At 44.2% G+C, this 26107-nt stretch overlaps 2 protein-coding genes across 6 annotated transcripts in view; both read right to left on the reverse strand.

Annotated features, from left to right (window-relative positions):
* The window catches only part of slit1a (slit homolog 1a (Drosophila)), a 93825-nt gene extending 80999 nt beyond the window's left edge, over positions 1 to 12826 (reverse strand). For 4 of the 5 annotated variants that reach the window (XM_037124433.1, XM_037124430.1, XM_037124432.1 and 1 more), the window contains exons 1-2: positions 12141 to 12825; positions 1295 to 1366 (exon numbers count right to left, since the gene is read on the reverse strand). In XM_037124433.1, the coding sequence (XP_036980328.1) occupies positions 1295 to 1366; positions 12141 to 12349 (281 nt within the window). In that variant the 5' untranslated portion in view covers positions 12350 to 12825. Of the gene's footprint in view, positions 1 to 1294; positions 1367 to 12140 lie in introns of all 5 variants that reach the window. The other variant, XM_037124431.1, reaches the window with a different exon arrangement.
* A 4406-nt stretch (positions 12827 to 17232) lies between these two features.
* Positions 17233 to 25497, reverse strand: LOC119034119 (rho GTPase-activating protein 19-like). Its single transcript, XM_037124856.1, has 11 exons — positions 25359 to 25497; positions 24780 to 25033; positions 23775 to 23855; positions 22976 to 23185; positions 22625 to 22851; positions 22422 to 22508; positions 21877 to 21942; positions 20607 to 20822; positions 20403 to 20498; positions 20074 to 20184; positions 17233 to 18521 (listed from the first exon to the last, which is right to left on the reverse strand). Exons 1-11 carry the CDS (start codon positions 25403 to 25405, stop codon positions 18507 to 18509), a joined length of 1410 nt encoding a protein of 469 aa, XP_036980751.1. The 5' UTR covers positions 25406 to 25497; the 3' UTR covers positions 17233 to 18506.
* Between the last annotated feature and the right edge of the window lie 610 nt (positions 25498 to 26107).

A 26107-nucleotide genomic window follows, 5' to 3' on the forward strand; every position in this document is an offset into this window, starting at 1 on the left:
CTCCGATCTCTTTCTCATGAATTTAGATGGAAGCGCGAAAGAAAAAAAAAAAAATCGTGATGACTACTTCTGGATTGAGAAAACTTTTTTTTTTTTTTTTTTGGCAGTTTGACAGTCTGATCTCTTTCTTTCTACTTTTTCTCGATTGTTCTGTGTTTCCTCTCTCACACACACTGCTGATTTAGACCGGCCTCGCCCCCCCCCCACCCAGTTCCAGACGAATGGAGGTAAATCAGCTGTGTTGATTTTAGGCCGACAGGATAGATGGCAGCTGACTGTAAAGATAAACCTCTGTTCCTGTTTGGCTCCTTCCGAGGGTTGCCAAGGGGTCAGCAGGATCAGAGGTCAACCCTCTGTTAGTCTTGATGCTGCTGCACCGCAGAGGTCACCCCCCCCCCTCCAGATACCCAGACACAGACTTCTTACACCACGTTAATCATGCATCGCGTGTACGGGTGTGTAACACAGTGGTGGCTGTGACGGAATCTGTTTTTTTTTTTGTTTTTTTTTACAGCACGGGTAGTTCTGTCTTTAGTGCCCCTGCAAGGAGTTGTTTCCTTCTTACTCGCTGGTGACAAGCTGCCGACATGAAGGCATTTAACCTCCACGTGGGGCTAAGAAGGTGGTGCGGAAAAGGAGGCATGCATAGGAGGGACGGGGAGGGGACGCGGAGCGGACAGGGGGGTGGGCGGGTAACGGCGAGGCTCGAAAATAGCGCGGCTTCGCACGGGCAGCGGGAATTACGGCGTGGCTCGCGTTACATCTGAAACACGCTCGAGTCTACGCAGCTTCCCCTCCGGCAGCGTTTTAAGCGCCTATGGCACCACGCGTGTATGCATGTAGACACTTTTACGGCTACCTGAAGTCACAAGTGCTGCTTAATTTCAACACAGAGGCGGGTCAATGACTTCACCTGAGTGTGTTAACTGGGACGAGGGCCCGTTCAGGACCGGCGCCTGTGCACACACTGCGCGTTGATGTGGTGGGGAACGGAGGGCAAGTGAGCGCGCGTGTGTCTAAGGGATGGTAAGTGCTACTACAATGTCCAGAATACAGTGGGAGAGAAGTCCATTACTTCACTCGCCGCGGCCGCTCAGTAGCTTAATGTACTCTGGAGTAGGACTCTCGACAGAAGCATCTCCACTTCACTGGGTTTATGCTAATCCGAGCAGCAAGTCTGCACAACTTGTGCGCGGCGAGGTTAGAATCCGGCTCAGGTATGCATGGATGGACAAACCCAGACAAGCTACACATACAAACATCTCGTCATCACACATGAACACGGGGTACTTACAGAACTCGGATGTACTTGAGTCCGGCGAAGTCACTCTTGGTGATGCGTGTGAGGTTATTCCCATTCAGCTCCCTGCGAAGACAGACACGCAAACACGTGTGAATTATTCATCCTCATTCGCCCTCTGAACCTGTACGACGAAAAGGGAGTGGGCGGGTGGCGTGGAGGCATCTTTGCCTACTGATACCTGAGGCAAAACCACACACAGTGCACACACACACACACACACAAACACAGTGCCCCGAGCTGTTTGCGAAAGCTTCTGGTGTAATATATGCTGAGAATGTCTGTGATTGCTGGCGGGTTTTTTTTGTTTGTTTTTTTAGAAATTCAAATTGCCTTCGACGTGATGTAAAATGTAAAGCATATTGACGGGCAGGGCGGGAAAGGTTGCGTTCGCGCTCGGCTCTGATTCCACTGGGAGATATTAGGAAGTCCTATTAAAATGGAGGCCACATTTGAGCTGCCTGTTTGTCTTTCTGTTCCAGCCCTCTGCCACCAACACCCCCCCTCTCCCGCCTCCCTCTGTCTGCCCTGTCCTTCTACTATTGGTGGGGATTAGCAGGAGCCAGCGGAGGGGATTTGGGTAGGGCCACAAGGCCAGAAAGCTAAGTGCTGTGGATATAATGGGAGCAGCCTCCCTGCTGAGAGCTGGCCACCGCTGCAAAGGAAAGACAGACAAGGAGGGAGGAGAGACACAATAGTTGAAAAGGAGAGGTTCTGAGGTTACTGCCGGATTCTTGCAAGTTAACCCTCATCCTCTGCCTGCTGATAACTCTTTCCAAAGTGTTGTGTATTTCGTAACTTCAATCGCAGCATCCCTGGCATCAGTTGCTCAGTGGATTCGGTTATCTCTGCTGGTGCGAGAAAGCCTTGTGTGTTCCTTACTCCCAGAAGACTGTGAAAGATTCATATTTAACCTCGGTAGCAGATTGTGTTCTCTTAAAGGAGGAAGAAGAAGGCAGGAAAAAGCACGCAAACGCTTCCCCGTGCTACTGCACTTCTCTAAGCTTAAAGGCTCCACCTTTCCCCCGACCCACCAACCCCCCCTGCACCCACCCTCAAACACAACCAAAAAAACTGCTTCCAAATCTTCGCCGAAAGCGCTGGTCTCTCTCGCTCAGTCACTCTCTCCTTCTCTCGTCTAATGACCACTCCGGGGACTGTAGCGCTATGCGGTACGAAAGAGAACGGTCATTATAGACAGATGGTGTGCGCGCGTATGTGTGTGTGTGTGTGTGTGTGTGTGTGTGTACACAGGTGCATCGACAGGCCAAGCGACAGGGCCACGGGAAATAAATAATGGACTGGGCTTCATTAGCCTGGGCTCCGATACACACACACATGTGGTGCTCATTACAGGTGCTTACGCAGATAGGCGCGCACACACACACACACACACACACACACACACACACACACTTCTGGATTCCCAATGTCTTGTCTTCAGGGTGGTCACTGCTGATGACACCCGGAGGACATTAAAAGGAAGAAAGATCGAGGAGGAGAAAGGGGAGAGGGATGGTTAAAGTGAGGGTTGGGGGGGGGGGGATGTGTGGAGAAGTGACTCACGTATAAACAGTCAAACCACACATTTCTCTCCCAGCACTCACGTCTTGCTTTATCCCGTAATAAGAGACGTGCCATAGTTTCTGTGTGTTGACTAATCAGAGCTGTTACGCAACAACTTCTCAAAGTGTTTTGTTTCGTTCTGAGTGAACTGAGTTTTCTGCTCCTGGAAACGAGGGTGTCGCGCTATCTTTGCTGAAAGCCTCCATCTTAAAAACCCATACCGACCACCAACCACCTGCTCGGCAACGCTGTGACATTTAGGCAACGCTCAAAATGCCACCAGCCGGCTATGACGCTTTAACTACTCAGGATCCACGCTGTTTTATGCCATACTCTGACCTTTTCCCAAGAATTTTTCTCGACAGAAGCCGTGCAATGTTTTTCGAGTCCTTGAAGTGGCCCAGGTGATATCCGGGTCCTCTAGAAAATTGCCCAGGTAATAACATTTCCTCTGTGGCTCATCTGCCACAGGGACTGATGATTTGTGCATGTTGTTATGACCTCCTGCAGTTCAATTATACTGAGCCCTACCCAACCATAACGTCACATCTCTGAAATTCACTATCTTATGCGTGCATTTTGCATCAAAAAAGGGTTCTAAATAAACGCTGGACTGTATGATAAGAGCACACGGTTGACATATAGTGCCACAGCTCCTGGAGTTTGACCCGACTGATGCCGTCCGCCGACCCAAAAGAGCTTTCTGTCTCTGGGGAAACTCGCCAAGTAACGCTCCGTCTGTTAAGATGCTCTGTAGGTAGAGCTGGCTGACGGAAAGTAACTGGGATTCGCATCAGCTTTAGTACATTTTGCACTCACACACACACAGTAGCAGTGTACACATGGTCAGTGAACTTTGGTGCTGCATGGATGAGCAAAATGGAGGTGAACCCACATCTTAAGAACAGAACACGGAGAGAATATGGACTCTAGACATGCTGGAGTCGGAAGGCGGCTCGTCTCTCTGTTGACTCCACGTCTGTATAAGGGCACTGTGCGCTTGAGTAATATATGGTGTCAATGCCTCAAAGAAAAATCTGCTGTTTATTAGCTACAATATCAGTCACTGCTATTTTTTTTTTTTTTTTTTTTACAATCAAAGGAAGCAGAGTGATGGCTTTTGGCTCAGCAGCAAAGGCACGTTCACTCCTTTCATAGACAGATGTTTCGTAGTACTGGCGGGTTTTCATATTACAGTACTGCAGTATTACTTTAATAGACCGGCAATTATTAGGTATCATTCCCAGTTCTTACAGCGAAGGATTTCCACCTCCAGCCGCTTCAGTCAAATCCATTCCATCCTCTGGAAACTCTGTAAGGATTCCCACCGCTGACACACTTCCTGCAGAGCAAGTGGATTTATGACATCACTATCTAATCCCCCTTCATCTTCCGTCCCAAGTTGATTGATGCCTGGGAGTGCTTCCTGGTGCGCCTTCCCTCGGGTGGACGCGCGGCAAGTTACGCTCTGCCGCTCCACATCTCTATAATTCAAAATTCGGTGGGGGGGTGGGGGTGCTCAGAGCACTGCTACAATGCTGAAAAACTCATTATGTTTATTTCTGCCAGCTGCTGGGGTCCCACGGCTGAGGGGGGACCTGGTTCGAATTGAGCAACATCACATGAAATGAAACCCCGAGACCAGAGGGAGGATAAGCAAACACGCTGGCTCACTTAGGCCTGCGTACAGATACACTCACGCCGACATCCACATGTGCTCTGTCTCTTAAACGCATACACAAAGACCATATAAATATACTGTAACGAGGAATGCACACCGGGCCACGGCCAAAGAACATAATGCTCACAAGAGAAACTACTGTTGGCTGCAGTCGGCTGCACCAAACACGATCAGCGCACGCAGAAACACGGCAGAACTCAGATGAAAGTAGATGCCGTCAAGTCAGAATCGTCGTTTGAAGCAAGACCTCCATTTAGAGGTCCAATTTGTAAGAGAGTTGAGGGCTGTGAAGATTTAGATTCTAAATAGACGATCGCTCAGAATGAGCTTTCGATTTCGGCAATACCCTCTCAGTTAGAAGGATAAGGTGAAGTGATAACACTGCCAGAGATCCTTCATTGATTTGCTTGGGAAGAAGGTTTACTCTGGACAAAGTCTGAGAAACTGAACTTTTTTAGCAAACTTCGGGCATAAAACCAACGATCGGATGATCTTTACAAATCCAGATGCAAGTCTAATAATAGCACAGCCATCATTGCTGCCACAGAAATGTCCCAATCTATGACTCTTAAAAGGTGGGAACACAAGCTTCAGTTTAATCGTCCCTGCAGCCACAAAACAAGTGGCAATGCGAGAGGTATGCTCACAGGCAGTGGTGCACAGAAGTGGGCAGGACAGGGCGCATGCCTAGCAAACATGGCTAGCTGGCTAACAAAAGCATTTCACAAGTTGAAAATAGACCTTTTGTCTCGCACTTACTGCCCCTCACTCTCTATTCTTATCTTAACGCTCACAGCTGCTTATTTTCTTCCAGCATCCAGTTATACAAGCAAGGACAAACCTAAAAAACACCACAATAATCCTTAATCGAGGGGTCAAACGTGAGCCTTGTTATTTTGCAGGTTGAACACATGGAAGAAAGGCAGACTGGACAGGAGCTTAAACGCAATCACGCCCCTCTCCTCACTGAAAATTAGACTTTAATGACTTATTAAGGCTCTTTTTTTTTTTTATTGCAGTGCAGCCATTCTGTATCGCTGCTGCGAGAGCCACGGGACCATTTGTCCTGAACAGCTTTAGCCTGGCAGGGAGGACAGAAACCAGCTGATTGGGGATCAGTGGCACGGTGCGGTCCAAACTCCTCACTGTGGAAACAATCTGATGATCAGAAGCCCGAGGTCTTGCACAGCCCACGAGCGTGGATGCTCATTAGCCACAATCACACACTAATAACGCTATTCGACCCGACCGGGCGAGCGCTCTCCCCTTAATGAATGAACTGAACAGGTTGAGAAGCCGCGGAAGAGCGAAGCATTCCTCTTCCTCCAGACTGTACGACATATGGACGTGACAGCCGTGAAACACGCAGGAGGAGAGAAAGGGAGAGGGGGGGCGGTAGGAGAAAAAAAAAGATAGAGTCACTGAGAGACAGAAAAGGAGACAGAGCCGCTCTGACAGTGTTGTTAGCTGCCTGAAAGCGACAGCGTGGAGAAGTGCGGCGGAGTGTTGCAAGTAGCCGGGAGAGCCGGCGAAAGAGCTGACGGGCTGTCTGGGAAACGTCAGCGCAGAGACGAGGCCGGGTAGACTGTGAGGAGAAAAAGTGACCTACATACTGGTTGGTTCCGACAGAGTACGGAACCAGGCCGTACCGCCTGGGCCTGCAAACAAACGCCTGCTCAAAATTAGAGAGACTGAGGAAGTGAAAGAAAGAAAGAAAGAAGGAGAGAGAGAACGCAGACCACCATGACCAAAATAACACGCTCTTAAACCCAACTGGAACACTTCTATCCACACTAAGAGGTCAGATTTCTGCTCGGCTTGAACAAAAAACACTCCCTTCCCATTGAAATGCGGCTTTCAGACGAGCAGTTAAGGCCCTCCGCTGTACATTTTTAGTGTGTGTGTGTGCGTCAGTGAGCGTACGTGCGTGTGTGTGTGTGTGTGTGCATAGACGCCTGAGAGTGTTTTCCCAGCTCCCAGGCTCCTCAAGGGCTATTTACAGTTTTTCATTCCGCTCAGTCAGGTCTCAGCAGCAAGATTACCGATAAGCAAGGTAAACATCGAGCAGGTCCTGCACATGCATCGCACACGGACACACACACACACACACACACTCACTGTCAGAGAACCTTGACCCCTGCAGGGCCGTGCACGGTCTCCTGTATCTCATTTTATGAACTGCTACAATCAAACGCCGGGGACCAAGAGCCAAGCATCTGTCTTGTGCTGTAGTGCTGTTTCTACCTGGCCTTGGCGTGACAATAACAACCTTGTCGAGGAGTTGTTTCAGAGTTGTTTTTAATGTGGCAAATGCTGCTGTAAGCAAGAAGTAGACAAGACAGCAGGGCTAAAAACTGGGAGGTGGGAAAAGACAAGGGAGGAAAGTAGCACACAGCCACTTTCTGATCAAACGTAGATAACTTTTGACGCTTTCTCAGGCCGAAGTCAATCAATTAAACATCTGTTCCGATGCGTGTTACTGCCGCAGGCTGGAGAAAGAACACACACCGGGCTGCGGCAGAAGCGCGGACTGAAGGCTCTTTCATGGTTTCCCCGCTCTATCTGTAGTTTGTTCAGCGACAGACGCTGAGGTTCTGTTGTGGCTTTGAGTCCCGCATGAAGGCATTTAGGCTGCATGAATGTGTACTTTGACTGTGAAGTGTATCATGTGGATAAAACATCTGCTCTGCCACATCTATTATGTTTCAGTTATTCCACACAGAAGACGTTTGCCTGACAGATGTGCGCTGACGACGGGTAATTTGATGGATGCTGCATGTGTGCACGAATCTGTCTGTTGATCCCGAAGAATAAAGAGTTGCTCTGTGCTCGGCTCTCCCCCCCGCCCGCCGAGAACACCGATATCTGCATTCCTCCAGCTCTGTGCGAAGATTAGCTCATGTGCGAGCAGATAACCTTACTGCATGCGCCGGTACGATAAGTCAATTAAGTGATTAGTCCGGTCAGAAGACAGAAAGATAGTCAAGTAATTGTTTTGTTGATATTTCGAGGAAGAATGCCAAACATGTGCTGACTTCAGCTGCTAAATATGAAGATTCGGAGTAAGCCTTCGTCAGATATAGAGAGATCTTGGGCTCTTTTAATAGTCGAGTCTGTTTTTGAGATTTAAGTACGTCTCAGACGGGGCACGTTAAAACATCAGTGTTGCAGCAGACATTGCACTGATACGATAAGTGCACAGACGGATGCAGATATCAAGAGCCCCTTACATCTGGACTGCTGCCCATAATTTCCTCTCAAACCTGCCTCACATCAAAAGCATCTTGACGAGCGTGAAATGTGGATTATGAAGGCATATCTACAATGTCAGGAGAGTGTTCACTGATGTGTATTTAACATGCACACACACACACACACAGACATCACCCACCCCCTTCTCTCCCCAGTGCCAGCTCCTCACTGGCTAGCCAGGAGGGTTAAAAGGAAAGATGGACTTCTGAGAGATGAAAGGTGATCCAGGTGGATTCTCCAAATTCGATTTTCACGGTCTGCTAACATACAGCCACTCCTAGATAGGTGTGAAAAGCAATCATGCATGTACACTCGCATATGCGCGTGCACACACATGTTATAAGCATGTCAGACAGGCACAGAAACAAAACAAAAGGAAAAAAAAAAGCCTGTGCATTGACTTTGGAGGTCATTCTTTGACACACACACACACACACACGTGTCCCACTGATGGGGTCAGTGGGACGTGTGTGGGTGTGTGCAATCAGACACTTCCATAAAGTAGCGGCGCTCATCAGGAGAGCAGGTCAGTGGGTCTGGGGGGGAGTTTAGACGCACAGCAGCTGGCTTTGATGCTCAGCAGTCTGTCAGCGCTCTGCTTAGACAAGCAAAAGGCACTCTTCAACCAGCCGAAAAATAAAAAACAACACAGACTGTTACAAGGAGAGCCACTTTGGTCTACAATGACTATATTACCACATGCTTTGTCTGCCAGAGGGCTCACAAGGCAGCTCACAAAAAGAAAAAGAAAAAAAAAAAAACTCCAAAGGCCGCTCTAGCGATGGCGTCCACCTCAGTATTCAGTGCAGGAGAAAAGACCACAGCTGTGTAGAACAGGCAGTAAATTGAACTGACTGAGTCCCAGGCCTGTAATTTCACAATCCTCCACTGAGCATAAACATTCTCTGAATGATCTTCATTCCAGGCATTATCACTCCTCACGGGATTACCGGCTGCGAGGATGGATATATTAGACTGTAAAAAAAAAAAAAAAAAGGACCTGAATGAAATTGAGTCCGCCTCAGGGAGAGACCTATGTTGCCCCTCATAATAAATAACATTACCTCGTTTTTTCATTCATTAGCTCTGTGGTGAAGTTACACGTCTCTTCATCCCTCTGTGCAGTAATCCCATCATTAGTGATCACCACCTTAGTTACTGTGCCAACCTCCAATCCTCCTCTCGACCCCCACCGCTCCGCAGCTCCACCCCCTCACCCCTCTACCCCTCTACCTTTGTCTTTTCCCATCTCGCTCCTTCCACTTTGGCAACATAGCCAGAGTTGGCAGGTAAGTGGCCAGGCAGTGTTCAGTCTTGTCGGGGTAAATTATGGATCAGGTGGCCGGTGGGCTGTCAGTTGTACCAGCAACTGCTGGTGCCAGAGACACTGCAGGCATTCCCTGGCGCACGCACACACACACACACACACACACACACACACACACACACACACACACACACAAACCTCCCACCTCACAACCCCCAAATACATAAACATGGTGATCGAAGCGAGGGAGCCACCAGTGAAACCGCATGTGTTTTCATCTCACATTACTTATTCACGGCACGCAAGCACACACACACACACGGAGGCACATGCTCAAGTTTATGAACAAACACAAGTGAGCATCACATTTATACACACACACACACACACACACACACATATGGTGTGCAGCCTCCACCTTCCCTGTTCTGGAAGAGCTCCAACATGCCCCCAAATCTCAGTGCTGGGTATTTTCTGGCACGGAAACTACATCATCAATACGCAATTAGCTGAAGGCACACACACACAACTCCTCTCCTTCTGTAAACCAACTCATTCACAGATGAGACACACACTCAATCTAAGCAGCAGGGCTGTTAGAGAGATAAAGCAGGACTGGTCAATACCTGTCCACCTCACAGCTCAACGATCAGCCTCTTCTGTGTGCAGAGTGACTTTAATCTGCCTTACAGATGCTGTTTTTTTTTTTCTTTCTCTCTCTCAGGGTAGATATCAGTGTGATCACCATGTGCCATTTTCGCCACGGCAGATGAATACAGAAAAGGAACTGAGACAAGGGGAAGAGACGTAGAGAGAAGGAGGGGGAGGAGAGGGGGAGGGAGCGGCCGGTGGCCCGTGCGAAGGCGAGGGTGTGATTTTAATACGCCGAGCTCACAGTCTCATTACAGGCTTCAGTCTGAGGAGCGCAGGGGTCAGACCTGATCCAAACCCACACTGACAAGTGCAAATGGGATTCTGCTGTCTGTCTCAACACCCTCCGTACACACACACACACACACACACACACACACACGCACCCCACCCCACAAACACACACACACACACTTTCTCCCAAAAACCAATCCCCTCCTTCCTCTAACACACACTCTCTATCTTGCAAAAGCATCACCCTGTATACATTACATCCACACAGATATCTATAAACACACAGTGAAGTAGTGCAACCCCTTTTTTTTTTGTTTTCCTTCACTTTGCTACGATGCCTCCTCCTTCTGTTAAAGTGAGGCGGGCACATTTTGCAACGTTCTTCATAATTTGAATTTTTCTTTCAAAACAGAAAGAAGCTCCTGTTACCATTTTATCCGGAAGGCGACGGCCACCGGCCTCTGGGACGAGCCCACGAGAAACTTCACCGGCTCATTACTCATGTTTGACCCCGGCCGCTTTTGCACAATTTCACGCACGTAAACGCACATTTTCCAAACTCACACACATAAATCTAGCGTTGCACATGGGACTATCATGCAAGGCAGGGTGGGCTGCGTTTGACTTGCACGATCACCTTGATGAATCACCCTACGTGAAGAGGTCCAGAAGAGGTCTCCATTGTTAAGTAGTACTTCTCCTTCTACGTGACCTACACACACAGCTAATACATGCACCACCACACACACACACACACAGAAAGAAAAGGCGACGACCCAGGAATAAATTACACGCGACCTTTTATACGCGTCGTGTTTAAAATGCGGCGTCCTGAGTGTGCCCGGAAAAACACCCAGAGATGTTACATGGATAAAATCCCCTCGCTGTACACGACCTATGAATGCACAAACAACTTTTTAACACAAAAATGCTCTTGAGTTGGAGGGGCAGGGGGATATTTCCAGCGTGAATGGCCATTCATGTAAAAAGGAAACCACAAAATGACCACGTTTCCTCCCTGCTTCACTGTTGAGGCAGCATGCGCACAGAAGCAACCCGGAAAAACATGCAGACCGGCAGGCAGGAGAAAAAAAAAAAGAAGGTGTTCTTAGAAATTAAATATGAAAAGCATAAAATATGCAGCCAGCTCCCACTATGCCAACGCTGCCTCTGACACAGGCTTTCTCTCCTCCGTTCCCACCGCATGTTTTATTCAGGATTGATATTCTAAAAGCTGAAATAGAACAATCTATTTCCCCTTGCACTCCTCACTTCTGATTTACTGATGAATATTTCAGAGGAATGTCAGAAAAGACAGAGAAACTCCACTCCGCGAGCCGGCGTCTGCCTCACCTCTTCCCTCCGTCTCCCATCCGCCCCTCTGTTTTACAAGACAGCTACGTGATCCTTCGCACAAGGCTTGCTTAAGTAGCAGATTTGCTTAATTTTCTACATGATTTAACAATTTGCGGAGTGAGCGTTCGGGGGGCACGGAGAGGGGGGGAGTCTTCGGCCCGGGAGTGGAAGGAAAGTGGGAAGGGGAAGAAGGGGGGGAGAGGGAAGTGATAAAGGGAGGCACAGTGCTGCACAGACAGGACACATGATACGAGGAAGGGGGAAACATATTCCCAAATATAACAGAATCCCAGCTGACCGCAGACCAGCCGGCCAATCTCTGCCTCCGTCTCCACAGAATTTGAGATGTGAAATTGAAGGCAAACTTCCTTCTTATCCTCTGAACGTGTGGCACATTAACAAGAGGAGCAAAAAATTTTGCTTTAGAATTGATTTTATTTTATTTTTTTCCAATACATGCAGAGGGCATGAACAAGCAGGTAAGTAAATTATGGACACATGTGAAAGGCGCACATCTGCTCCTGCTCTTTCCAGTCCCTCATGCCTATTTATACCTGACTGGAATGCCAGTGGAGTGACTGACTGACACACACACAAACACACACACACACACACACACCTCCAAAGGCAGAGCTATTGTTCTCTTTCACTCTGAGGAAAGTCATGTGCGCCACTACAATATATTCAGGCATCGTGATAGAATACAACATAGCCGGGATGCAGAAGTGAAACAGTGAGGGGAGAAGACAGAAGGACACCGTCAGGGAGTTACTCTGTCACACACACACACACACACACACACACACGGGGAGTAGAGTACAGATGGTACTCACAGTCTCTCAGTGTTGCGGGGGATATTCCTTGGCATGGTTCTGAGACCCAGTCCGTGGCAGTCCACTGTGGTGCCACTGCAGGTACACAAGGCTGGGCAGGCGCTGGCATTGCCCATGAGCAGAGCAGAGAGCATCACCACCCACATCCAGAGTGGCTGCCCGGCCAGCCTGCCCATGCCTGCACCAGAACAGCTACCTCTAACGGGCATATTCACCACCACTGCAGCCAGCTTCTTCTTCTTCTTCTTCTTCTACTTCTTCTCAACTTCTGTCTCTGTCCGCCTTTGTCTCCCAAGAGTCCTGCTGCACCTCGCAAGTCCTCTAGAATAATTCTATATATTTGTGGTGAATATAAATAGAAAACTATAACAAAATGCTAATATGTTTTCCTTTCAGCTGTGAAGCAAAGCAAATCCTTTTTTTTCTTTTGGTTGTAGGTCTGATATCCACCACAGTTTTTTGCTGATGTAAAAAAAAAAAGGACCCCCCCCAAAAAAAGCTTTTTTCTTTTTTTTTTCCTTGTTATTTTTCTCCTTTGCAAACTCTTCTCCTCTCTCGTCTTTGTGGAGTTGCCGTGGCTCTGGTCTGCGCACGTCTGCGTCTCTGTCCTCCCTCTCGCTCAGTCCCGCTCTGCTCTGCTCTGCTCGCCTGAAGAGAGAGGGAATAGGCAAAGAGCAGAAAGGGAAAAAAAAGCCAGTCTCTCTCTCTCTCTCTCTCTCTCTCTCTCTCTCTCACTCACATACACACACCAGTCATCCATCACAAGGATCTACAAATAGCAGAGCCCCCGACTCCACCCCTACCCCTCCTCTCCTCCCCCACCGCTCTCCCTCCTCCTCACACTACACCCCCCCAGAACCCTGCCTGAACTCACTCTCATTCTCGAGATCCCTCTTTCACTCCCTTGATTCTATTCACAATACAAATCTACTCCCAAGTATCTTTCTTCTACTGCGTTTTTTTTATCTTCTTTTTCTTCCCCCTCCGCTCAGTCCACTCCTCTTTCTCTCTCAGGTTTGCCTCCAGGCGAAACCCCCCAGAGAGAGACCTAACCTGCATGACACCGCATAACCCCTGCCCCGAAGGGAGAGGCTGTGAGGAGACAGGGCTGAGTGTGTGTGTGTGTGTGTGTGTGTGTGTGTGTGTGTGTGTGTGTGTGTGTGTGTGTGTGTGTGTGAATGAGCGCATGTAACGAAGGGGAATCCACTGGGGGGAAGAGAGGAATCAACACCTCTGTCCTTGGAGGCAAAAAAGACGGAATAAATAATCCGTAAATGTGGGTCTTAACATGTAGATCGAGTGTGGCCACACAGATAGAGGCTGCAGCAGGAAGCAGAGGTGAAAAAGCAAACACACACACACACACACACACATATACAGACATGCAAATGTTCATGATCTACTGGGAAGGCAGACCACAGCCATAAAAAGTAAGTCAACACTATATTTTAAGATCAGCGCAGGCACAGGAACAGAGATTATATCCTAACATATACAAATGAAAAGCCAAACAGCCACATTCGCAACCATACCTGCTCCGTTATTTGGATTTATGAGAGTCAATGGCACACAGTCCCTCTCTCGATGCCAGGACCACGCATTCCCTAAAGCAGAACTCAGGCTTAAGTTGAGATTGGGTAACCCGTATGATAAGCAGCATCTGGCGGCCCATTATTTACTTTAAAGGAATCCTCAGTAAATATTATTTTTTGCGAAGGCTGACATTTGGTTAAAACAGTGGATATATTAGAGTCCAGCCGCTGTCGACAGTGTAATTGTAGCTTTCAGGAAACGTCTCCGAATCCGTATTGATTTGCAGTTCGTGGAATTGCAAATTAGTATGCTGGATGTGGTGAGGGGGAACAGGCCTCTTGCTTTTACGAGTTTGGTCCAAAGTGCATTGTTCACAGTTATCCACACAATAAAACAAATGGTGACGCTTTAAAACGAGGTACGGGAAATTGAGAAAAGTTAACAAGGGGAAAAGAGCAACAGCAAGCACTTCTTGTCCAACTTCATCCCCGGAGCAGAGGGTTTTTTTAATTTATTGAACCAGTGTACAATGATTAGATCCTTGATATCTGTGAATCTGCATAGTAAGCACCTACTTAATGACTGGATTTAATGCTGGATCTGCTGCGAAAGGGCACAAAACCAATAACTAATATTCGGGCCACTTTCCTGTTACACAGACATTTTTATCACTAGATTAACGCCTCCTCACGGAGTTGCAACTTGTTCGTGGGGTGAGGTAATGCTTCGACATGACAGCACACAAAGCTGCAGCCGAGGAAATAATCACGTGTTATTGCTTCGGTGCCATTTGGAAGCTGATTCAGCATTAATCAAGAGCGACTCATTACGGGCCCATGTAGAGATTCACAGATATCTAGGAACTAATTATCATACGCTGGCTCAGAGACTGATTTGTACAGATGAGGATTAGGGTAAAAAGATGAATATAATTTGGAGTTCTTAACTTTTTCATAGGAATCTAACTTTAAATTCAGAATTTTAAAAGACTTTTTTTTTTTTTACAGAATTCCGAGTTTAAAGGCAGAATTGTGAGGAAAAGAAGTCAGAACCCTAAAGATTTTGTCCAGTGGCCCTGATCCTCTTCTGTAGATTTGCAAAGCATCTGTCAGGTTTTTTTTATCTAATTTAGTGCAGCTTCATGTACAACAAGGAACTACTACTGTTGGTCATTAATAAGCAGTTAATCACTAATTCGTAACCAACCTATGTTCCCTAAAAGTACTGAACAAACTCCTCAGCCATCCTCCATGGCCATGGCTGTGCTTGGCTCAGCTTGAGCCACTTGGTCTAATTCTACTGTGGGCTCTGCTGCGGGGTGGATCCTACCCAACATAAACACCAGCACAGTCACATACACCTAAAAACCCCATTCGCTCTAACTGACGAAGACACGGAGAGAAAAGGAAACGGGGAGGGGGAGACACAAGTGGAAAAGCATTTGCATCTGTCTGCTTTGTTGCTTGACCAGCTCTGCACACATGCAGGTGTGCACACACATACACACCATAGAGAGAGAGAGAGAGAGAGAGAGAGAGAGAGAGAGAGAGAAAAAGAAAAGAGCCCCATCTGTCCCGGTAAAAGCGTCAGCGCAGTGTATATCTTCCCTCTATGAATGGCTAATTAAAGAGGAGACAGTAGTGTTTAGCGGTAATGGGGGGTGGTGGTAACGTCCCTCAGCTCTCACAGAGTCGTGATAGGAATGCGCACAAATACACAACAGGAGTTATTCTGCTGCTCTCAGAGCCGGGGGAGGACATGGCAGCAATTTACAATTAGTCTGGAAGAGGAGGGCTCGGAAAAACACGAGACCTCGCGAACAACTGATGAGAAAGTAGCAGCAAGTAACGGGACAGAATGTCAAAAATATCACAGTCATCCGGAAGAGTTTAGTCAACATGTTAAAGTTCCTACGTCTCGCACCCAAAGTTGAGAATCAAAGACCCAAACTTCCATCAGAGCACGTGGCTCAATAGAGGGAGTGAATCTGTGAGCTCCTGCATGTTTGACTCGAGAGCAACCTGAACTGTGTTTGATGGAGACAAAACAGGAAGAAACCAAATTTAGCATCCACAAAAATCCACAGCGTGCTTCAAAGTTATTTGTATTCCACTCTCAGAGGAGCTTCGCCTCAGAGAAAAAAAGGCAAGAAAAATTCCTCCACTTGAAACAACAACAAAAAAAAAAAAAAAAGTATTTTTACATTGAATTGTTTTTCCCCCTTTCAACACAAACGATCTGTTACTAGTATTTCACTACATGAAGTTCTCGAATTAGCTCCCTCTGAAAGGCATTTGGGTGCATACATTTAAAGCACAATCACATCCATTCATCATATACGCTTGTGGGTTTGTGTGCGCACCAGATAATGTAAAGTTGATTACAGTTATGTCTGACTCATTTTACAGTCATCAGGCTCATTCCGGAGCAGGAATGCTAAATAAAACCCCCTCCGGAGTTTTGGCTGTAAAACAATACTATTCCTACCATGCAAGATGTCTGTCGTATATTTACAGAACATGAGAAAAAGCAGGCCCATTCTCACAGATGTTTACAACATATACTTACAATACCAAACATGCATTGACATGGACACCATAATGACACACTGAGACATTCCTCCTATTGTGGAGCGCTGCCTCCACTCTTTCTATCCACCCACTCACCCTCCAACTCCTGAAAATATGTTTAATTCGGGCAAATCATTTACTGCAAAGGGCAACAATTTTGGTAACAGTGTTATGTTTCCCTTCCGTGGCCTCCTGGGTATTCTTCTAATCGGTGTTCACATTTAGGTCGAAAACCAGTCGCTGAAAGTTTTGTACATTTTAGCACGCAATGAAATTTCTTTAAAATTTACATTCTCGTTTCTAATTTACTGCATGTTTAAAGTTTAGAAACAAATGGATGAATGGTTTGTCGCTAGAGGATGTTGGGACATGTAGTGTTAAAGTTAGGAGAGGTCACAGCTAGGGAGATAGAGAAGCGTAATGTAATATTTATTTCCTTCAAAAGAAATATTGTTCAAATGGGTTTCACTGTCCAGTTACCTCTGCTCTAGATTACTTAGTTTATAGTTTACAGTATGCAGTATTTACATGTAGTTCCTTATGGAACCTAAAGTGACAAAATGTAACTTCATAAAAGCTCAGCTGATTGTTGAGTCTCATCCACAGGTGGTCAAAAACTCAACCCATCAGTATTCAATGACTTTCTCAAGGAAGTTAAGTTTTGTCATTGAGCAGCATACGTGCAGTCAACAAGCAGATTCCTTTGCATATATAAATGTTTAACAGTTCAATCTATTCCCACTGAATCAAGCACGACTAATTATTTGCAGTTGAACAGCATCACCTTGTGGCTGCAAGTCAAACAGCATTAGAAAGCTGCAGACTGCAACATTACCAAAACTCCAGGACAGCAAAATACATTTATAAAAAAAAAAACAAAAAACAACACCATCTAACCACAATGTCAGAATGAGAAAAGGTTAATAATTATGTCTGCATCCCACTGAAACACACACTATGACATGTTCAATAAAAAGATGAGAACAAAATGCAGCCTGTCGTCTTTTAATACAGTGAGTTGCATAGCTTCACAGCATCATCAGTTTACATGGTATTTCAAGGTTGACCATGCAGCAATCGTCACATTGTAGTTCAATTGTAACAGCTAAGCACAGTGACCATTGACCTGGAATCTGCTACTGAAGGAGCAAGACAACAAGGAGGCTTTAAAAGTGGCAGTGGCTCAAACGCTCCCAGAAAGCACCACAGTAGAAGGCAAACGAAATCTTCATATGCATTCAACCAATCGAATAAAAAGATAAAAATAGTGAATACAATTTTAAAACACTGAAAAGCTGAATAACTGTAAAAATACAAATGCATATAAGGCTATAAAGCTCTGTACAATGTTGCATAAGAATCAAAACTGGTGTGAAATCACTACCATGTAAAGAGGCAGAACCAAGATGTTGTTTAAAGTAACAGTAGTTTGAAAGTATCACAGTGTTGAGCAAAGTGGAAACAAAGACAAAAGAATAAATATAACGCATGTGAGCCGGCCCTTCGGCCTTCCAGTCAGTATCTCCCATCCTTTTTCCACATACCGAAACTCAAATTAATTCTTCACAGAAATGTATGCGTACTTTTAAAGCTATCAGAAATGTATCAAAAGAAAACTAGAGGGAAAAAATAAATTAAAGTTGCATAAAACAGTAAGTTATAAGATATATTCACTTTAAGGCACATGTGAATTCATCACTTTTCTAATATTCTTCTGCTCTTATTGCTCAAGTCAAACTAAATTCACAACCAAATTGGACATTTAACAAACAGAAAAGCTTGCACAATGCATGTGTGATGCACTAGAATCACACATCACTAGATTACCAGTGAACATAAATAAAATAGGTTTGCAAATTAAATAAACTTGTTACAGTCGATGATAAAGCTAAAGACTCAGAGCTAAAATGGTGTAAATACACATAACTTGCATTCAGCAGGACATTGTGAATGAACAAGAAATAAGGTAATTTTGAAGGAACTCTCAAAACTAGTAAATGGCATTGAGTTAAAATAGAGCGTGTAACATCCTCATTGTTGTCCATTAAGCCCTACTATGAAGCCCTTAATTTAAGTAAAACTTACTAGACTGGGTGATATCCCTGCTATCTCATTAACCTTTAAGACTTAAACTAAAAACACATCTGAGTAGAGACATAAACGCACCAAAACATATGGAGGGCGCATAGCACTGTTTGGTTTGTGTCGACGTCTTGTGAAGATCCTCCGATACCCCTGTAACAGTCACAGTCTTTCGAATCAATCAATCCTGGACGAGCTGAGGAAAGAGAAAAGATAAGTCCATCTCAGATCATTAGCAATTCAAGCTCTGTTGAGACAAAGTGAGGCCAGGCCTGTTTGCGGTGAACCGCAGACGGATGGCTGGAGGTCCCTGAGAACTCAGTCAGCACAGTTACAAGAAAACTGCTCAACACTGCTTAATGACAGTTTGCTGCCCCAGTAATTTCAACAAGACATTTTGATTGGTTTGGTTTGAACAAAAGAGAAATTCTACTTGAGGATCTACATCGTCATCATTATCATTAGGGAATAATTGATACCATTTAAACATTTTGAATAGCTGCAGTTTTCTTGTCATATCAGAAGAGTGTACTACGAGGTAAGATTAAAGGCTTGCTGAGGTAAGTTGAGCCTCACACAAGCATTTTCAATATCAAGACGGTGGCTCTCTCAACCTGGCTAGATCACCATGTTAACTTATGCAGCACACCTGACCTGGTCCGGCTACTGATCTTCGACTGAAGTGGTGTAACTACAGCAGTATGTATAATGCTATGTTTTATTGCCACAGAGCCAATACAGTTGGTGATGCAGTAAATCATCTTTGCCCATTGAAATTTTATACAGCATACCATGCATACACTAAAATAATGATAAAGGCACAGCAGATAAATGGCAGCTTGGATTATGTTTTATTTGCTTGGTCTGGATTTCTTGCCAAGTCTGTCTTACACTGTTTTTAAAGTAGCTGAGAGAACACGATGAAATAAATGATTATTCTATTTGGTATTTATCACACGTGATTTAAATCAGTAACATTCATTCCACTTCATTTTGGTTAAAAAAAAAAACTAAAAAAAAAACTAAGGTGACTGTCAAACAATTATTATTATCTGACTGTGTCAGACCTGATTCTTGAGCATAATCTTTAAAAGTCCAAGTCCAAGGTTTAAAATTAAGAATTTTAACATTGAGAGTGCAATAAGTGGTCAAATAAATATATTAACTTACAAATTTACACCATCAGCAAGCATCTGCGAGCATCCTCTCTTGCCTTATTTGCTGCAGAAGTGTTGATTTTTGTTGTGACAACTTTTTTAGTATTCTTTATAGCTCAGTCAGCCAATTTTGTTCAGATAGGTTTCAAAAAATGTCCCAAATGCCCCCTTTATATGGTAATGTGCACAGAATTTGAAGAATAAACCCTGGGTAAACAAAGAATGTTGATGTCCACCATCATAATACTCATCATCTCTAAATAAGGTTTTAGGTTTTGACGAGCAAAGACACACAAAGAATGCCTAGCTGTGTCGAATGTACTTCCTAGTATACTCCCCAGTTGTACCTAAAGCACAATGTAATTTATTCTCAACATTAGATACAAACAACGGACACAGATAGTACCCTCTGACTGTACTCTTTGGACCGTACACTTTGTTCAGATTTTCTGAAAGCTTTCAGATGCAGACTGCACAAGGCCATACAATCGGAAATCGCAATGGGCATAGTAGCTGATAGTTCCATCGAGTTGACCTTAGGACACGATAAACAACTCTGAACAATGGTGGCTTTAACAATGCGATACTCACTCCTCCACAGATGTTTTCTCTTCCCTGGCCATCACTGGAACTGCTGGGTAGAGGACTCTGCACTCTGCTGTTTTCTTTCTCTGTCAATACCTGGCTTCCCAATACCTTCCTCTGTTGTTTGAACACAAAAGTAATTACTGAGAAATTGATACCGTGTTCGGGGAACACATTAAACGGCACAAGATGGCAATGCACTTCATTTATCTTAAACCTCTCATCAACACGTTCATTGTATTTCCTTTCTCATATCATAAAAATACTGTTCAATAGTATCACTTGTGATTAAAAAAAAAAAAAAAAAACTGGACACAGGCATACTGTCAACTAACCTTGATAATTCCACCTAAAGAGCGTGAACGCCAATGTTTCCTGCTGAATGGGGATCGAGACTCTGCTGAAGGTGTCTGCAGATGCTGCTTTTCAAACTGGAGACAAAAATACAACACAAGTTGGTGCTGGGCTGCATGAAGTTCATCTGTATGTTCTTTCGCACCATGTTTACACTCACAGGGGATTACACTGTCCAACCGTACCTGTCTTATGAGTTTCTTCTTTTTGGCAGATTCAGGCATGCTGCTGACCTGCTGGTACAGCTCTTTGAGGGCAGACTCAGTATAACTCTGAGTCTCAGATGACCTGACGGTGCAGCTGCTGCAAACCTCACCTCCCAGCGTTCTCACGGAGGGAGAAGGGGAGGCAGCCGGTATTGCACACATGAGCCCTTCTTTGGAACAGAGTGTCAGGTCATCCTAGGAAGGTCGGATAGAACATGTGTTCAGATGTTTTAATCTCTACATGCGCAGGTATTCAAGTTTTTGCCCTTCTTACAAAAAAGGAAATATTCTTTCTAAGCAGTTTACATCGCTAAGGAAAATGATCATTCTACTAATATTCCTGTTAACATGCAGCTGTGCATTCTCCAACTCGTTTGTGTACAATGCATCCTTGACAACACACAGAGCATGTTTCACAAAAAGCAGTAAATCCCCATATTTGATATTCTTAATGCACTGTATACTTGTCCAAAGAATGCTCCAAAAACCCAAATAATATTGGCACCAGGTGTCTTACACCAGGCATGTCCAAACTATTCCACAAAGGGCCGTGTGGCTGCAGGTTTTTGTTCCAATCAGTCAAGAGCACACAGTTTGACCAATCAACTTTCTCAAGACTGAGATCAGTTGATTAAGTGAGTTAGGTCTAGTGCGCTGCTGCTTAGTTGAAAAGAAAACCTGCAGCCACACGACCCTTTGTGGAATAGTTTGGACATGGCTGTCTTACACAGAAAATGCTACATTAAATCCTTTATTCTGAATATTTAAGCAGAATATATGGTCCATGACCAGGATCAATTTAGGAATATTGTCATATTCTGAATAAAAGTGGAATATCTGCATGCAGGTAAACCTAGTCACTGAAACCACAAGCTCTTTTTAAGATGTAATGACAGAAAATGTGATTAACTGACCAATACAAAGCACAAACTTATGAACAACAAAGAAAATCTAAAAATCTGAATACTGACACTGTATTGAGACGTTTTATTCAAAGGCTCTTTGAAAATCATTCCATTGATTGCTCAGTAGCAGAGACCAGCCTGTCCAGGTTCTGTTTTTAGACATGAGGTACCTAACCGAACCATTCACGCAAGTTACTGGATGAAAAGTTAAAAAAATAGGATTTACTGTGGCAGCTTTGAAAATAGCTTATAGATAAATGTAATGCATTGCTTACATTCTTTTTTTATTAAAGTGAACCTTAATAAATGTGATTATTAGAAGACAAAAAGACAAAAACACTCACCTTAGATTGAAGAGCTTTTGAGCCGGTGAAGTATGAGCGTGTATAGTCTTTGATGTATGCAGGTGCCTTTAATAAAAGCAAACAGACATTTAATCATCTGACGAAAGGTCACAGTAAAACTAATTTAGTGTACCGTGACTCACCACAGAGCACCCAATTGGAAGGATGCATTCTATTTGAAGGCATTGTTCAACAATACCTGCTATAATACATTGATGTATATGAATGGGGACGATGAAATATAATCAGGTCTCTGGTATCAAACAAGACTGCTTAATAAGGGGCATCTTCAAAATCAGATTCTATTCTCTCATGTGCAAAATCTGTTTTCTTCACCCTGGCCCCGTATTTATTTTTCTTGTAACCCTGGCAACAGCAGCACCACTTCTCATGAAAGATCCATTCAAGGCAAGGGAAAACCCATTAAAATATAACAAACCTCATGACTGCATTATTGGGATGTTCTGGATTTATGTATTTGAATACAAGCCAATTAGAACGATGTGCCTATGTTTGGTTTGGACATAACAGTAAAAGCTGCATACCTTGAACAGTTTTTGCGAGTGCCTGATGAGGAATGCGACGCCATTATTCAGTTTCTCGATGTCTCCCTGCAGGTCACTTGCCAACACCTGCAACAGAAGAAGATACAGAAAACAAGATTCAAGGACATGGTTCAAGGTTGAATGTAATCTGACCTTGGGCGACACACTGTTGCAGAATAAAATGAAAGTTGTTGTCTCCTTACGTTTTTGGGCCAGATGATGTGTGGAGCAAACATTGTGGCTAGATTGATGGCAGACATCTTATTGACGTGCTGATTGCGAGCAGTGTGATACAGCAGATCAAGCAGCAGCTTCAACAGGCTGCGGTTGGCTGGTGGAAGCAACATGAAAAGCAGCTGAAACGCCTCAATCTGGCGTTCCTTGTCAGGCACATTTGTCTTGTTCCACTTATCATCAAGGCGAGTCAGTTCTAGACACAAACAGATAAGAGAATTGTTATAAAAAAAAAAAGAAGGGGGTCACTTTACATTTTCTGGTCTTTACTTCACTTTGATCTGAATGTGACAAGAATTTATGGTAAGAACAATAAGCACCTCCAATCTTCAGGTGAGCATGATAGTGTCTGTGCGTGAGTAGAGGCTCTGGCAGCTCTCCCAGGTATGCTTTGAGCAATGTGGCTGCATCATTGGGGTGGAAGTCGCCTGTCTCTAGATCTATCTCTGCCCCAGCGTTCAGCATTTCCCTCAGGGCTGCCTGCCTTAGACTGTGGCCTGGCACACGGAACAAACCCTCTACATGAAGGTCTGAGGGATGGGAGAGAAAGATGGAGCAAGACAGCCGGAGAGGAGGGGAAAAGGGAAAGGGTGGTGTGTAGGCGAGTAGACACAGAATGAAGGAGATGCAGTGAGACAAAGACACAAAAGGGAGGAGAGAGATGGAGTGAATGAAATGGAAGGAGGGAGGCAGCAGGAGCAAAGTGCTTTCAGATAAATTATTGACCCAAGCATTTGCTCCCAGTGTCCACTTTCAGTGAATGACATCATCGCTGTCTAGAAATAAACCATGACCTCATGCTAATTCACTGCTCTCCAACCAAGTTAAAGAACAAGTTGTAATAGTTGGGATGCTGCAATGAGGCTTCACGTTTTCCTATTCTTCTAAGTGCAAAAAGATACAGGCTGATCAGGCAATTTGATTTAGCATATAACGTGATTTTTAAATAACAAAATCATTAATGCCATCTGACAAAATCACTGTCATCATCAAGGAACTGCACTTCACACATGCAGGTTGCACACGCAAAATGTGTACAGTCACTGATACTGAAACTGCTATGGATGAAACTGCCCTCCAAATGGCAGAAATAATGTGTGTATATGAAGACGTACTTACTTTTACTCAGGTATTCAATGAGCTGATAGATCTGTGCTATTCCCTCTTCAGTTAATGGGGCACCAAAAACCACTCCTTTATCTGAAAGGCATCAAATGGCACATGAAGCCTGTACTTTCTGTGTACAGGCATATTTATTCCACTACTCCATGCATTAGGTTCATCAGAAGTTTATTATCTCAACTTACAAAGAAAACGGGTGTAGAGAGTTCAGAGAGATGATGTAATGAACCATCACTTTGATCATCAATCAGTCCGTTCATAAGGGCTGAAACTATTTATTGATTAATTTATTGTGACAATCAATTCATTGTTTATGTCTTTCTTAATGCAAAAATACCAAATATTACCAAGATCCTGCTTCTACATTGTATGATTTGCTGCTCCTCTTTACTTAATGTGATAATAAAATACTATATTCAGATTTTGGATTAGAGCTACTGCAATTAGTCGATTAATCGATCTAAAGTAAATACATTTTTACGTATTTTTCAAAAAGGAAAATGTAGAACATCGACTGGTTCCAGCTTTTTAATGTATGGAATTATGACCTTTCTTTAATTTATTGTTGGTTAGATAAATGAAGCATTACTTTGCACTATAGTAAATTGTGATTTTTTTTCCCCCTATATTATACTAAATATTAGACTAAATAACTGATGGATTAATCATGAAAATAATCAGCTTCAATCAGCTTCAATCAATCATCAATTAATTAGCTTTCAGCTAAGTAATTGATGATTAACATAAGAATTAGTTGCATAACTATTCGGACTGTTGCTCAGGCGGAACAAGAAGTTTAGCTTTAGGATTTTGTGGTTGGCATTTCAAATAATGTGCCTGAGGAGGCCACTGTAACAAATCTGTGGATAAGGTGGCCCTTTTCTTGGTTGTTTACCATCTCTAATGCAATAATACAACACAATGAAACAACTTCAGTTGTTCAGTTCAACACATTTGATTAAACGGTGCTTTAATGAGTGTTAGCACATTAATGGCGCTAACCTTTCCGTTTCAGGAAGTTGAAGGAGCGGAGAAAGCCACTGGCGGGGGGCACCCTCGGCTCAGACTCTCCGGTGAGCTGGGCAAACTCATCTCCGGGAAGGTCTATGAGTCGAGTGATATTGCTCAGTACCAGTTCCGTGAAAACCTGTGGATGCTCATGTCTCAGCCTCTCCACAAAGAAGTCTGGGTTAAAGATCACGGGCTGGCTTGCGTTTGGCTTTTCCTGCCTGATAAACACACTGCATTTTGTCCCCCTATTAAAGAGAAACAGACGGTGGGGTGGGTTCATTTTGAGGTGCAATAGTAAAGCTTCGAGCTAGCACCTAAAATTTAGAAGTGAAATCAGAAGGGGGAGATTTGTAGCATAAATAAGTGGACTAACGTTTGCTAATGCTACCATAACAAATTGATGCTAACGTTGGACACGTTGGCTAACGCTAACAAATCAGATAATAAATTATAATACTCAGTAGATAAAACAGATGTTTTACTAGCACAAATCATCCCCAAAACAAACACTTTAATTCGTAAGTTTTTAAAACTGTTAATTTGACAACATACTAAACTAAAACTCGGTACCTTCTGTCCAGTTTGAGATTGTTTTGGTGATCATTTTCAGCCGCCATCTTCGTTTTGAATCTTCCGCTGTTTCATTTTTAGTTCCGCCCACGGCGTTGTGATTGGCTAAAATTTGTTATGTCAGACTCAGGGAGGGGCGCTATTCATTGGACAACACAGATACCCACTCATACTTATGCTGAGTGCGCACTAAAAATGGAAACAAAAATATTTTAAAGACCTTAATTTCACCTTTTCAACAGCGACACGTCTATTTTAACATGCATCTTTCAAGAAGTAGTTTGTTTGAATAGCAAGATGAATTGAATTCAACCTAAATGACTGATTTCCATAGATTTTTTTTTTTTATTAATTCATTTAATTTATGTCAATTTTGGGGCACAACATCTACATAGGCAGTGGTAGAGTACTACTATATTTTGTGTCTGTAATTCAGAATCGATAAAGCTTCAGCAGGAGGTCAAGTGAGGGAGCAATGAGGTTTCTCAGGAGCAATAGAAAAGTAAACCATAATTCTTAATCTGGAACTCAGAGGAGAGTCAGATCCTTGGCAATCTCCAAAAGCCACACACACACACACACACACACACACATCCTAAAAACTCGTGGTACTGGGTCGTAATTATGTGCATCAAAAGATGAAAAAGACTGCTTGCTTGTTCCCCATCTAAGCCACACACTGTCATCCAATTTGCCGCTGGCTCAGCAGGTATAGGTGAGAATGTGAGCAGTGATTTATATGCAGAGGA

Source organism: Acanthopagrus latus, chromosome 15 (assembly GCF_904848185.1).
Source record: "Acanthopagrus latus isolate v.2019 chromosome 15, fAcaLat1.1, whole genome shotgun sequence".
Taxonomy (NCBI): domain Eukaryota; kingdom Metazoa; phylum Chordata; class Actinopteri; order Spariformes; family Sparidae; genus Acanthopagrus; species Acanthopagrus latus.